General features: G+C 35.0%; 1 protein-coding gene across 1 annotated transcript; it reads left to right on the plus strand.

Moving 5' to 3' along the window:
- Positions 1 to 4,805: 4,805 nt before the first annotated feature.
- On the plus strand, positions 4,806 to 10,352 carry sfrp1b (secreted frizzled-related protein 1b). The gene is made up of 3 exons (XM_079861987.1): positions 4,806 to 5,631; positions 6,929 to 7,000; positions 9,266 to 10,352. The coding sequence occupies exons 1-3, from the start codon at positions 5,133 to 5,135 to the stop codon at positions 9,589 to 9,591; spliced, it is 897 nt and encodes a 298-aa protein (XP_079718113.1). The 5' UTR covers positions 4,806 to 5,132; the 3' UTR covers positions 9,592 to 10,352.
- The last annotated feature ends 5,588 nt before the right edge of the window (positions 10,353 to 15,940 follow it).

The raw sequence follows: 15,940 nt of genomic DNA on the forward strand, positions 1-15,940 counted from the left end.
GTTTTATTAAAATACATTTAAAAACACAAATCAAATAAACAACTTTAAAAATGTCTATTAATTTGTCCATTTAAAAGTGATTTATTTATATACATTTTTATGTTTGAATTATTAAATTGATACATTGATTCTTCATTTCATTTTTAAGTGGCACTCCTGGTCCTCCATACTAACCAAGGATACAAGTTTAAATAGGCTACTTGATTTAATTGTTAAACCCAACAGAAGTAATGTCTCTGTGGTAAATAAAATTTTATGTAAGGGATATTAAGAGAAGATAAATAGGCAATCTGACTACTGAAAATAAAAAGAAAAGGACATGTGTAGCAGTTACAGAAATTAAGTGGCAGAAGCATGTGGCAGAAAAACAAACTCATAATTTGTCTATAATGTAAGCTATAATCCTCCTTAAAAAAAAAAAAAAAAAGTCTTTGTAATTTAGTTTTGCATGCAATTTCAATGTAAAACAGATGTTATCTCATCTAATGTTGTATTTGTTTGCCAGCATTAGGACACGTCCGAACATTTCGGAGAGGAGGACATTGTGTTCCTAAATAAGAAAAGGAAACAGCCCAGTCCAGCTTACTAAAAGTGAACTGATGCTAATTCACGATAACACTCACTTATATCAATGCATTTGTGATACTGAGCTAAACCTAGGAGGAAACTGTATTAATGCCTAAAACAGTTCTTTCCTTGTCTCCGTCTGTCTTTTTACAACAGAGAAAAGTTTTTATGATTGAGAATACAAAGAATCACTCTCATTTTACAGCAGTGGTTCAGTCATCCTCGCATGATAAATGATTCATAAGAAGGATCATTTATTCCTAAAGGTTCCCTTGGGACACTTGGGCCATTTTTCACCATCACTCAGTTCCTTTTAGACAGTATTGGATCATCTCACTTGATGGACATAAAAAAAGCATGTGGCCTTAGAAAGTCTGTGAGATCTGTAAAACCATTTGTCAGATCATACAATATTTTCAAAATGGTATGTTGCGCATGTGATGTTTTAATCTTTATCTAACCCTAACCCTAAGTTTATCAGGTAGGCAAGGGTGTTTGTTTAAAAGGTCGTTCGATTCACACGTGAGCTTTCTGAATTTAAAATGAGGGAACAATTGAGACCAGATTCGAAAAACATTTGTAAACACTCTAAACTGTGCATTTTGTTTTAAATCTATTTTGAATCTATCTATTTTGTTTTTGAATTCTTGCATCTAGTGTTGTTTTAGTTTAGATCATTACAAGCTAGCATATTTCGGCATAAATCCTTTAATCAGTGTATAATTCATTTAATAATATAATTAATAAAATAATTCATTTATTTATGCTTACATGTTACATATGCTTTTATGTTACAAAAATCAACATTTACATTATATGCATCAAATTAATCAGGGTCAGTGTTATTTGAGTGTAATTTATCTTTTTGTTAATATTTTGAATTAGATTTTATATTTTCTGTTTTAATTTTAGTTAACATTTTAGTAATTTTTTTTAAAAAACGAAATAGTTTTTATTAAGTTTTAGTTTATTAGTTTTAGTTATTTTAATACTTAAATGAAATGAAAATGAGAAATGTTGCTGTCATGATCTCAGAGAATAAAGTCCACAGAAAAGAAGGTCAGATGAAGATGAATATATATATATTTTTTTTAAATCAATCAAACAAGCTCATAATCCACAGATTATGTGTGTTCTAGTACAAACTCCAAACACAAACAATAACAACTCAGGCAGAGAAATGAGGGACTTAACAGATAATGAACCAAAATACCATAGTAACAAATGAGAGAGGGAAACAAGAACAAAACACAGGAAATTAAGAATTTCAAACCAAAAGTCCATGATAGTGTTGCTTTGACAACTAGCTGAATTAAAATAAGTTTATATATATATATATATATATATATATATATATATATATATATATATATATATATATATATATATATATATATATATATATATATATTTAATGATATTTCAGTTAATGTTTATTTTATTTTATTCCAAGTAATGAAACTGTTTATGTTTTTAGTTATAACCCTGTTCTAGGTCAAATAATTTTAGTTATTGGTTTTAAAGGTACACTAACATTTTTTTATTTAAAATTAACCAAATTTAAATGAGACAACATCATCAATTCTTCTTTCAAAGTGTGTTTTTGTCTTCCCCTGATTCACTATGGTAAGCCTATTATAAGTGTTTATTTAAAAGATTATCATTTACATAAAACATTTCATTTATGGATAAAGCGTTTTCATCCAGTTAGTCGAAGAAAACAAAATCGTCACTTCCTGACAAACTGACAACCCGATCTCATGAAATGTGTCTCTAGCAAGCATTGTAAAATGGAAGTTGTTGCAATAGGAGAAGACACTTAAAGGCTATAATAATTTTTGTATTTTTGTAATCTCAGAGTGTGGGGATGAAACGCAATAAACCCGGTCTTGCTTTCAATAAACATCTTGCTTTCAGAGGTGGATGCCTGCTGTCTGGGAACACAGTCCTGTAAGACAGTTCTGAAAGGTAACTTCAGAAGTGCAACAGGATCGGTCCACTGGTTGGTCCAGTTATGCCGTCTCATCGCACAAAGTCACATGAATTTTTTGATGCACATAGAGGAATTTATTCGGTTAATGTGTTTCCATCGTAGTTTATACGCAAGTTTTCGAATCGGACAAAAAAAAAAAAAAAAGTCTCATAGCTTGTGTCCTGTTATATCTGTAATATAGAAAAGTTGCTCCAGCTACTTTGACACGTGTATACAGTGTGGGAGTGGCTTAGGTTAGTTGTCACAACGAGCGAGAACTGCATGTTGACATGAAGCAGTTAAATCTCAAAATGCCTGTTTAAAAAAAAAAAAAGCTGAACACCGGAGAGTCTGGTGAAAAAAACAAAACCAAAAGTGAACGTGACATTCGTAATAAAACAAGAATCAACATTGGCTTGTCTTTTTAGAGATGGCGAGATCTGAGGGATTTGAAATGTTACTTGTAAACGAAAAAGCGAAGATGGAGATGGCATTTTTATTACTCAACGGGTAAGTTATTTTATTGAACAGATAAATTGCCATATGTAGCTCTTCTAACAGTTCATTAAAAGCATTATATTGTGAAAGGTCATATTCATTCAGTCATGCAAAATCCAAAGCACAACCAAAACAATGTTCTTCTGCAAAATGCATGCAGTTGTTTAATAACGCTATAGAGGGTCAAAATTTACACAGTGTACCTTTAATAAAAAATATTAAGAACTCAAAGTAAAAATAATTGTATTTTTTATTTGGAATTATTATTTAATAATCGGGGTGCTGTGAAGAAAGCAGACGTTTGCCTTGTTTTACTAAATTGGAGAACAAACCGTTTTAAAATTGGATTTATCGACTACCATTCTGAACAAAAGTGTACTATGTAAGCCTATATCAAACAACCAAAAACACAAACTCAGTCATCAATCATTTCCTAGTGCTCTGCAACTTTATTTATATTTCACCAATTCAATGTCATGGGAACAGAAAATATGTTTAACTAGAGTGCTGTCTAAAATATCAGGAAAATATCAGATTCCTGCCAAGTCATGAGTGGAGACTTTCATAAATCTCTGAATGACTCCTATTTCTCCTTGCAGTCTCTGAGATTCTTCCAACAGGTGGTCTCATTGGAGGGATATGTGGTCTGATACCACCAAAGATCCTCTCGTGTGGAGTTTAGAGAGAAAAAATGTGGGTAAACACATCCTAATGATAGATGTATTTTGGTGTAATTAAAACATCTTAAATGATGACTAGTTTGGCATCCCATAATAGCATGTCTGTTTTTATTCAACTGTCACTTCATTATGAAGATTGTGAAATAATTCTGCTCTGTGTGGTTATGAAAGCCAGTACATGCAGCTGCAGTAATGTGATAGAGGAAATGCACACACTGATGTTTGTGATGGCTGAAGTTATTCAGCATAAAAAGCAAATGCATTTCGAAAGCATCTGCATCCCAGTCCCAGAAACCGAGCCAAAAGTCGCAGATGCCTCATTGTAAACTCTAAATAATGTGTCTTTGTAGCAGAGGAGCCAGCTTGCTTTGACCAACTTGACAAACATATAAATCAGGCTGTGAAACTTTTAACTAGATCAGACATTTTACAGATGCACCACTGACACAGTCCATGTACAGCCATTTTCACTTTCATTTTATTAGTCTGCCTTTCAACCCGAAGCCCCTCAAATGTAGCTGTTCGTATATCAGTTTTGCCATCGTTTCTTTTTTAAATATGTCTGACAGTATAGATTTGATTCATTTTTATTTCATTATTATGCAAGTTGTAGCTATGTTGTCAGGGTAAATGGAAATGAGAAATGGTTCCTAGGCAACTAACTGAGATAAAGTAACTTTTTAAAATATTTTATTTTATTAAAGTAAACTTTATTTTAATTTCAATAAAAAATATAAAACTACCAATAATAACCCTCATTCGCTCACACAACAGACTATATGAAGCAAAATCAATAATTTGAATAAAGTTTGATTCATTCATGTGTGTTTTAAGTGTGATGGACCACGACTGTGAACCCTTGGAGAACCGATCAGACTGCGTGTGAACAAGTATAGCCTAACCTGTTCATTAAAAAGATTCGACTCAAAAGAACGATTCGTTCGTGAATTGGGACATAGCCATTCAAGTTCTTTATATCTAATAATACTGGTATTAAGAGGGTGATATTTGGTAGGCTTAGGCTATTGCATTAAAACGACAAGCTATAACTGTTATATAATTTTGTTCATTCCGTTAGTCTGTTTTTAGACGCGAAGGGGTTAATTAAATAGCCTAATTTATTTTCCTCTTGCCTGAAAAACATTTGTCAGGCACGTTGAGCAATCTTCCCGTTATGCCAAGCCGGTTGCATTACCATTGGTTGTTTCACCTTTCGCATTCATAACTGCTCTCGCGCTGGGCAAACGAACGGCAGCGCGCGACACTTTCATCAGGACTGAGGAGAACGAGGACGTCAAAGAAACCAGTTCATGCATAGATACTAATGCTAATACATTCTTCTGAAATCTGAACAGTGCAACGCAGGTGCTGGATATAACTGTTATCGATACTATAGCCTACTTCTCCCTCGAGCCATGAAGAACCTTCTCCCCAAGCTGTGGGTCTTCATCGCTGCAGTCCTCTTCCTCCCTTTGCTCAATGCTGCCGAGTATGATGAGTACTACGTCTGGAAGTCGGATAATTACGGCAGAAGCCCACAGTGCATGGACATTCCCGAGGACCTGAGGTTGTGTTTTAATGTGGGTTACAATCAGATGCTGCTTCCAAATTTGCTGGAGCATGAAACCATAGCGGAGGTGAAGCAGCAAGCGGGCAGCTGGGTTCCTCTGGTGCACAAAGCCTGTCACCCCGGCACGCAAGTGTTCCTCTGCTCGCTGTTCGCCCCCGTGTGCCTCGATAGACCCATATATCCGTGCCGCTGGCTTTGCGAGGCTGTCAGAGACAGTTGTACCCCTATTATGCAGTCGTTCGGGTTCCCTTGGCCTGAAATGCTCAAATGTGACAAGTTTCCCGGGGGCGACGTGTGCATTGCCATGAACAACACAAACAGCGATGATATAGACAAATCCCCAGGTGTGTATTATATACGTATTTGTGTGTGTGTGTGTGTGTGTGTGTATACACACACTATATATTTTGTCTAATATTATTCCGAAACTTTTTTTTTTTTTTTTTTTGGCAGTCAATGCCATAAAAGAACCAATTTTGGTTCCACAAAGAACCTACAGTGAGCAGTTTTTAAAAGAACCATGATTTAAGAGCATTTAAAAAAGCTAAAGGACGTCTATACCACTATAAAGAAAGAACCTTTTGTGGAGTGGAAAGATTATTCCATGGATGTTCAATTTTCTTCATGAAGATGCCAATGAAAAGAGCATAACCGTCTAATTTTTTTTAATTTTTTTTTTTACATTTTGTTATTATTCTACTTTTGAAAAAATTGTAAATGTATAATGTTTTGACACCTATTGATTCTGTAATAATATATTATCAATAATCAATAGGTGTCAAAACGTTTGATTTGATGGTTTGATAAAGTGTTTGTGATCCATTTTAAACAAATAAAGTTTCTAAAATGAGATATTATGAATTTAGTAGGCTAATAGTTCTCACTTAACATATATTACATTTAACATAGACTAAACTTAACATAGATAACTTAAAAATGCTTAAAAAATTTGGCCAATACGATAACAATAATTATTTTAAGCCAATAACCAATTTATTGGCTGATAAATCTAAATCCACATTTTTACATAATTATTTTTAGAGAGCCTGATTAAAAAATAAAAAGAAGTCTCACCATTAAAAGTCATTTCTTAAGTACAAAATAACAATGTTGTCATTATAATTTTATGTAGCGTGCACACTTATCTGTATTTTCCATATTTGAAGTGATTCCAATCATATTTCAAGCAATTCAAAACCATGAACAGTGCGCATCTGAAGTATCTCAGCTGAACGAAATAATCCATTATTCATCGGCTTTATTATATCGGCCAAATGTTCTTATCGGCCGATAACGATAACATTAAAAATGGACATGTCGGCAGATACCCATATGGTGGCTGATATATCATCCCTATTTTTAAGAGGTGCCAAAATCATAAGCTGCAGTGATAAAGAGGTTTAATGGATGGAAACAAAGAGACTGATTTCTCTCGGTTTGTTATTTGGTCATTTGGAGCCTCATAGTTCTTCTTTTTCTCAAACTTATACTCAACATATAAACAAAATATCACATTGATGACGAAGAATGCTATTATTAAATGTTGTTAGGTTTCTGGTGTATGATACTTTTACATTTACAAGCATTATTGTTTGCATATGGCAGGACATTTGGATTTAATCGTTTTTTCTCCTTTTCTAGGTGTATGTCCACCATGTGACAATGAGATGAACTCAGACGTAATTCTGGAACACATGTGTGGCAGTGAATTCGGTAAAGAATCATTTATGTGTTGTATTAGTGTTTAAAAAAAGTACTTATGTAGTCTATTTAAAAAATATGAATACAATACATTCAAGATTAAATGATAACCTCAATCAGTAAGATTTTCCTGTCAAGTTGCTATAATTAAAACATGAATTTATTGCCTTTGACTAGGAAAAACACCATGCAAGTAATGTCTATTTTCCCTAACTACTATCAACATGCTGTTCTTACGGTTGAAACAGCCTACAAAGTCAAAGCCTACTAGGTTCAAAACATTTTTGAAAATGAGGTATTTTATAGACTATCATGGAAATCTGGCTGAAATACACTTCAGATGTGAAGAGTTTTGGCATAGATCTTTACATACACTGAAAACCAAATCTTTCTCCAAACACTTTTCAGCATTCTGCTACTAATGCAAGTGATTTCAAAACACTTCATTTACTGGCAAGAGCCTAATGACTTCAAGAGAATAAAATCCGATCGCCTGATTCCCATCATTGTGATTCCGTTCAGGTCCAGGGTTTTAACCCACACATTTGTTTCCAATAATATTGTTGCCTGAAAAAGTTTTTTTATATTACTTGCACTCCTTAAATCTATTTCTCTCTTGAGACTATTGTGTGTCCAGTATTGTTTACAACTGAATTGGTCTTTTTTTGTTATTCCATTCCCGTTGTTTTGTTTTTAAATGCAACTTGACATGGTTAAACCTCCTTGTATATCTCATGTCTAGATTTTTTGTCGAACCACATATCCTGACAGTGGATTATTAGATTTCAACCGCAAATGGAGATATTTTGGATTTATAAAAAGCAGAGCTACTTCTTCCATTGCAAATGCAGTTTCTAAGAACCAGTGATGTGGTCAGAATCCAGCAAGTCTCTTTTTTCAGGATCTGAGATGTTGTCAAAGACAGGAAGCTTGCCGTTGGCAAGAATTTCATGGGACCTTTTATTTTTATGGCAAGCTATCAAGCACCGACCCAACAAAGGCTTTTTTCTAGTCATTATAGGATGACTGTATTTCAAGCTATGTGTCTCAACGCTGTAAAATGTGAAAATGAAAATGTGCAGTTGTTACCTTATTCAGGAAGCTATTTCTCTCCGATCTGAAACTGAGCCTAAAAGTTACTTTTGTTGTTTGTAACCAAGCACATTTTTACGTTACCTGTTTTTTTTTTTTTCTACAGTGTGCTTGTGTTAAATGAATGCTTGTTTTATGTTGAAGTATAACTGCAACACATTAATAACTTTTGGAGAGATATCAATGGAAAACTTTATGTAGTTTGTATCGCTGGCTGTCTATTTTCTTTTTCCATCCACCGCACCAGTGTGTTTGACGAAAGTACATTCTCATTGATGAAAGTACACCATATGATGTATTTTGTCAAAATAGAGCTCCAGGGAATAAGAAAATTTTGCAACTCACTGGATGATGTTGTAGAGCAACAGCTCCTGGAGTTCCACAGTCCTGCAGAGTTTATTTCCAAACCTGCTCCAACACATACCTGTAGAGTTTTCAAGTAATCCTGAAGGACTTCATCCTGAAAGACAGGAGTTTGACACCCCTGTTGTAGAGTTTAAGAACTAGTACTTTAATAGGATTCTGTTAGCCTGATGTGTTTGATTATGTTTAGTAGATATTCTGTGTTGTTGGTAATGCTAAACATTTTTATCCAAAATGCATAAATTCAGAACGGGCAAATTCTGTCATAATGCAGTGTTTGAATAGCCAGTGATTTGAGGAGTGCCTCAGGGATCGGTAATAAGACCCATTTAGTTTTAACATTACTAACAGGGAAAGTTTGGGAGAAATTGTCCATCTCTTTATTGATCTTGGTTGGATTTAGAATTTGATTCATACTCAAGAATCGTATCCTCACACACCCTGAACGATATTGCGATGCAACACATTGCACCATCCAGCTTTGCATAATTAGCACAGAATAGCATCTGAAAGACATAAACTATAGTGAGTTCTTGGCTTAAATGTGAAAACAGATGATGAAAAACAGCCAAGTGTTCAGCATCTCCATGGCAAAGAAATACAACAATGACCTTAAGCAAAAATACTTTAAATATTTGTATTTTCCATCAGTACTGGAATGTTTTAAATAAAGGTTTAAACTTGCATAAGTGTTTTAGACATTACATTAATCTTCTAGATTTATTCATGACTTCATTGGTGTGCAATGAAATTGTCTCATTTAAACCTTCATGAACATTAATGACTTGTGAAAATCTAAAATCTTCATTTTTCTTTTTGTAGCGATCAAGACGAAGATTAAGGAAGTCAAAATAGAGAACTTGGACCGAAAAATCATTCTACAGAAAAAGAGGAAGTATGTGAAGCCTGGAACTCTGAAAAAGCCGGACCTAAAGAAGCTTGTTCTTTATCTGAAAAATGGGGCAGACTGTCCGTGCCAACAACTGGAAAACTTAGGGAGCAACTACTTAATCATGGGTCGTGGGGTGGGCACACAGTATATTTTGACAGGCATTCACAAGTGGGACAAATCTAGCAAAGAATTTAAGAAGGCCCTTAAAAAACTTAAAAGCCATACATGTCCAACTTACGAGGCAGTGTTCAAGTGATTTTTGATCATTTGGTAACTAATCTCGTCATTATAGCATTATAATACATTTTGCCTTACAGTATGGAAAGAAACCAATCCAACCAACACTCTCAGAAAAAAAGGTACAAAAGCTGTCACTGTGGCAGTACCTTTTCAAAAGGTACACCTTTGTACCTAAAGAGTGCATTTAAGTCCCTCAAAGGTACATATTGGTACCAAACGTGTACATATTAGTACCTAAATGGCACATATTAGAACCCTTTTGAAGGGTACTGTCCCAGTGACAGCTTTTGTACCTTTTTTTTCTGGTCAGTTTTAAAAGAGTTTGTTTGCCCAATAAATGTCTGAATACATGCAAACAAGTGCAATTTAGTTCAAATTCAAAATGTTCTTGACCATTTCTATTCAATGCAAAATACAAAACAATATTCACAGTTATTTACATTTCATTATGCTGCAAGTCAGTTGAGTTTTGCTTTTGCAAACACTGCATTTCGATATATCTTGACATTTTCAAGTTGGATTAATATCTATTCATACAATCTGCTCATAATGTTTATGTTTTATAATATTCATCAGAACTGTCAGTTATTACTAGCCTATTTAGTAAAATACATAATACATGCACCTTAAACAATAAAGGGACACTTTTTTGACAGTTTGTTTGGCTTGCATAGGATGCCAATCACAGTTAATCATGAAGTGTAAGGTATAGCATTTCTGAGGACTTGCACAATGCACTGTAATCATTCAACATTAAAACAGAAAATATTTTTACTATATTTGACTGCACTGGATTCTTTCTTAGATATTGTGCATTAGTGACTGCTTTAAGTAGTTATAAATCATTAATATATTAAAAAGACAAGTAGCAGTCATTTGTGACCTGCCAAGTAGTCCAGATTTATAACAAGCACACGCTGTGAAATAACTGCGTCATAATCACTACGAACTGAGATCAGAGTAGAGACATTTTGGACACCGCAAGTGCCCTGTGTAAGCAAACAGCCAAAGTGTTTATCTTGTATAGTCAGAGATATTTGTTTTGGATGCAGGGAGAGATTTGGACATTTTTCTCTCCCAGCTCTCCTGATGAAAGCTGGCATGAGTTTTCCCTCTTGTTTTTTTATGAGGACACTTAATTATATATTTTCATGTCAAAGTCAAAAGATTATATTATAAATTATAAACGATAATAAATGATCTAAGAGGATTTTCTATAAATTAACAAACAAATAAATACCGTAAAAAAAAAATGCTCCTGGATTTTAAACAATTTTTGTAACCAAATTTTCACAGGCAACTACCTCCTTGTGCTTTCTGGAAAGAAAGTCAATCTAGACAGTTATTCCCAATTAATGGCTTAGAAAAGCAACAACAACAAAAAAAAAGAATATGCAGCTAAAAAATTAAAAGTTTTAATGTACTTCTGACAACTTTGACATACACATTTCAAATTTACAGTCTTCATGGAAGACACAGATTTTTGGCCAATCAGATGCTTTCCAGAGAGAGAATGTCACTCCCCCTGATGACTAGCATGCCTCCAAGTATACAAATCATGGTTAATGGCTGTGAAGCTTTTTGATTAACGTCAACTCAAGAAAAGCAAACTGCATGGTTTTTGACTGAGGGTCGTTTTCCTGAGAAAACATCTGTGTTGTAATGCCCGCCAATCAGCGATAAGAGCCCTTATTTGCTGCTGATGAGCTGTGAAGCAGAAAGATCTCTTATCTACTATCATGCTCTAACAGGCCTAGACTTCAAATAACCTAACTTTGCAGTAACGATGCATACTGCTCTTAAACAGAATCAAAATGCTCACTTACAGTCATCTGATTTCAGTTTACATTATTTCAGTAAAGCACTGCATAAGTCATCAGAGCCATGCAGGATTCTAAGAAATTCAATGTCAGCAAATCAGAGCCGTTGAAAGATGTTGACCGGATACCTCTTGTAAGTGTAAGAGCACATTACTCTCAGTGATGTAAATGTGTGCGTCTCATATTGCCTTTGGCACTACACCTGTTTACATTCCCAGCATCATAAAGCGTGCAAAAGAGATAGCATCAGATTCAGATAGTGCAGGTGTTGACAACATAACTATGCCAATGAATCTGCCATGAAATCATTCTAGTCTGAACACACAGGTGCTGATTTTAAAGAGCATTACACAGACATGTTTACGTGTGGAAAAATAAAGAGTGAAAGATTGTAACTTTTTAACTCATAATTTCGCATATAATTATGCCTTTCTCATCATTTGACTTTTTATGTCATAATTATTACTTATAATTTTGTCAATGATTGTCTTTTTTAAATTAATTTCAACTGGCATAATTTCAAGTTTTTAATCTCATAACTATGCCATCATTTTTGCATGACTTTTTTATGTGATGGAAATTAGCTTCCCAAAGAGTAAAATAAACTATTCAAAATTTCCAATATTTATTGTGTGAATAAATAAATAAATACAGTCGTAATCAAAATGATTTAACCCGCATTGCAAATCAGGTTTATTGACAAAATGTACAGACTTTCAGCTGTTTGCTATTAACAAATCAAACAAGTAATTGAAATAGCTCAACACAACAAATGTTTCAAGTGGTTTCCCCAAATTCAACTGAAAATGCAACTTTAATGACTTCTGTAGTCTCAAAATTATTCAACTATCAACTCCTGCATCCAGATTTCTAAAAAGGCAGGTTCAGAAAAACCCTTGGGAGACTTGGTGGCAACAGGCACTGAGGTTTCAGCTTCCACAGTGAGGCGTGTACTAAACGCATGCGGTTTCCATGCCAGAACTCCAAGACGTACACCACTACTGACCCAAAAATGTGGTCCCAATTTGCTCAAAATCATATAAATAAGTCACAGAAGTTTTGGGATTCTGTTCTGTGGAGCGATGAAACAAAACTGGAACTTTTCGGCCCTATGGATCAGCGGGGTGTGTGGAGGAAGAAGAATGAAGCATTTGCTGGAAAGAACAGTTAAGCTTGCTGGTGCTCGGTGATGCTCTGCAGCTGCTTTGCGTCCTCTGGCACTGGAAACCTGCTGCGTGTGGAAGGCAAGATTGATTCATTGAAGTCTCAGGAAATCGTAGGAGAAAACGTCATGCCGTCAGCGAGGAAGCTGAAGCTTTGGAGTCATTGGACCTTCCAACAGGACAATAATCCTAAGCATAGCTCAAAGGCTTGGTTGCAGAAGGTCTGGGATATTTTACAGTGGCCATCACAGTCACCTGACTTGAACCCCATAGAAAATCTCTGGTGGGATTTGAAGAAGGTGGATGCAACACACAAACCCAAGAATATTACTGAACTGGAGGCCATTGCTCATGAGGAATATGCTAAGATTCCTCAGAAACGCTGCCAGAAGCTGGTCTCTGGTCATACATCTCATTTGCAGCAGGTCATAACAGCAAAGGGTGTTCTACTAAATACTAAAGATGCTTGCCATGAAGGGGTTGAATGATTTTGAGACTGCAGAAGTCATTAAAAGTTGCATTTTCAGTTGAGTTTGGGGAATTTTAAACATTTGTTATGTTGAGTCAATTATTTTTGTTTAATTTATTCATTGCAAACAGCTGAATGTCAAATTTTGCCAATAAACCTGATTTGCAATGGGGGTTGAATAATTTTGATTACAACTGTAAATAAAAAGTCATTTCCAATCAAGCTGCTTTTGTCAAATTATGCAAAAAAGGTGAATGTTTTGGTGTGTGTGTGTATTTAGGAGACATAAAATGCTTCAAACTTAGCCTTAGCAGAGAAAGGAGCTGACACAAAATTTTTTTATTTCTACCAACATCATTTCAATTTGAAATGAGTTTTTTCATGACATTAAAAAAACGACAATTCTCCAGTGATGTTTGTATATACCCTCTTGAATATTGTTAATAGGCAAATTAATATAACAGTATTAATAACTTAAGTTAAATACAAGTTTTTGGACCTTCTAGAATGTCGTGTCCCATAGAGACTTGTAAGTGCATTTTTGCGTGATTTTACAAACTGAGGGAAGAGTCTATTGTCTGTGGTAATCGACAGCATGCCACAGATGTTGTCCATAGATCTTAACTTGCACTGAACCAGGAACATTCCTTTAAAACTGTTTAGTTACATTTGAAGACCCCCACAACCTTTTGTTTTGACGTCATTTCGAGTTGATTCAACCCAGAATGAAATCATCTGCAGGGAACACGTTTCGAAAGAAAATCCATATGGCAAGTGGCAAAAACCCGAGTGCGTGTAACCCCCAGGAGAAGTCGACCAATCCCAGCTCATGCAAACGCATAGTGATGGTTTATCCAGGTTAAGCAAATAGCTGTGCTTTGTGCTCTGGGATGACATTGACTGCCAGACTCTATGGGATGATCATTAGAAGCAGCTGTTGGCTTTGCTGCTGCATATTTCCCAGCTTTATTGAATGAAAAAGACTTGCTCCTTTGCCTCCAGCCTTGAGAGGAGAAAAAAAGCCTATTAAAAGCCATAAATAATATGATGCTCTCACAGGATAGCAACTGAGGTAAGATGGGCTCTGCGGTAAACATACTTCCACATGGGGTTTAGAGTGAAGTTCTCACACATGCCAACTGCGAATTCTGCCAGATGCATAGACTCTGAATATTGGTGCCATCACTGTTTCCAATTCAATGTCCGCCAGTGTTATTATGAATGTTTATTTTAAACTAGAATATTAGCATACAAGTCTCCAAACTGTAATCTGTTTGAGCAAAACCTGATCCATATAGATCAATCTGACTAACTTTGTTCAACTTCTCACAATTTTTTCAAACAAATGGCCTTCTCAACTCCTGCGGGTGGGAGTGAAGCAATGCTGTCTCGTCTGGTGTAGTATTTCTCAAAACTTTGGGTCCAAGAAATGCCCTGTGTAACAGAAGTAAATGACTCAAGAATGGTTTATTTAGACATCTCCAAGAACATGATGTATCGATATTTGGTATAACTTCCTGATGATGTTAAGGCCTCGGACACACTCTCCCAGTTTAAATCTAGACTAAAGACACATCTGCAATTAGTTATAAGAACTAAAAAATTGTTGAGATAACTTAAATATCCAACTTAACTTAATATTTTAAGTCAAACATGAACACATCATTTTTAAGTTGAAAGAACACATTATTTATCTTTTAATGTTGAATTTTAAGTTGTGATAAATAATCATCACAGCAATATTTTTTTTATAGTGTAGCCAAGCATTCACATGCACCTAGTACTCCAGTTATATTAGATCAAATGCACATGGTTATCTTTGCTTAATTTCGAACAGCAGGCACAAATTCAAAGCTGAATCAGATGCATTTAAATCCGGACAGCATGCATTTCAGTTTTAACATTACCAGGACAGATGATAACTGGCTTGGGTGTCGTGGATCATGGATTTGGCAGAGATGGGAGTTGTAGACTTGATTTGCTCTTGCAAGTCTCGAGATACAGACCTGACCCCTACTGTGAGGTGAGAGCAGATTTTGGCAGGAGGGAAGGATTTCATAAATCAGCTGATGGCCTCTCATACCTCCGGGTTATAAAAACATCTTTTTCATATGTTTCGTTAATGACATTGACAAATTGAGAATGGGGTAAAGTGGAGTTGTATTACAATTAGCCACTAACAAGAGAAGTAAAGATTTTCAGTTGAATAATCTTTAGGCCTACTTCATCTATTGTTTTATTTCTTGCATTATTACATTTGGTTTGGAGCCTGTCTGAGGAAAAGCTTCCTCCGGGATTTTTTTTTTCCTCTCCTGATTTACCCATAATACAGTTTTGGCACTGCAAACTCCCTGGTGATTGAGAGAAAAAATCCAGCTCTAAATCTCAAGTCTGTTCTTTCAACATGAGAAACATATGAAAAACAGTTTGTTCAAATTTATGACTGTCACTCAATAGGCTGATATATTGGCTCAAGGAATTCTCAGTCTCTTATTTCCACAATCAAGGCCTGATCTTTATACTGAGACAGTCAGTCACTGTGATGCCTGTAGAAAGTGTTATAAACACATCAATGTCTCAGAAGCATCATATGACATACGACAGCCGCGTGTTTATATCCAATGATAGGGTATATGTAAAGCAATCAACTGATTTATGAAATACTCCACAGCTCCATCCATCATCTCCATCCATGCACTTACACCAGATTCCCAATAGAGGGAAGCACCTCCTTTATTTTAGCCTATTCCTTTTTATGCAGTACCTGTTGAACTCTGCGACTTTACAAAATGTGCTTGTCAAATGTAAGGAAATGTTTTCTTTATTTTTTATTTTTATGAAGGTATATACCAGGCTTTGGGAAACATGCTCTTTTCAGGCTTATGCACTTTAACTTTATTATTTATATAATCT

Source organism: Squalius cephalus, assembly GCF_949319135.1.
Source record: "Squalius cephalus genome assembly, chromosome: 24".
In the NCBI taxonomy this organism is placed as follows: Eukaryota; Metazoa; Chordata; class Actinopteri; order Cypriniformes; family Leuciscidae; genus Squalius; species Squalius cephalus.

Coding starts and splice junctions, on each gene's coding strand:
- sfrp1b (XM_079861987.1), top strand. CDS start 5,133: ATGAAGAACCTTCTCCCCAAGCTGTGGGTCTTCATCGCTGCAGTCCTC. Junction 5,632..6,928: donor TGATATAGACAAATCCCCAG/GTGTGTATTATA, acceptor CTCCTTTTCTAG/GTGTATGTCCACCATGTGAC. Junction 7,001..9,265: donor CATGTGTGGCAGTGAATTCG/GTAAAGAATCAT, acceptor TTCTTTTTGTAG/CGATCAAGACGAAGATTAAG.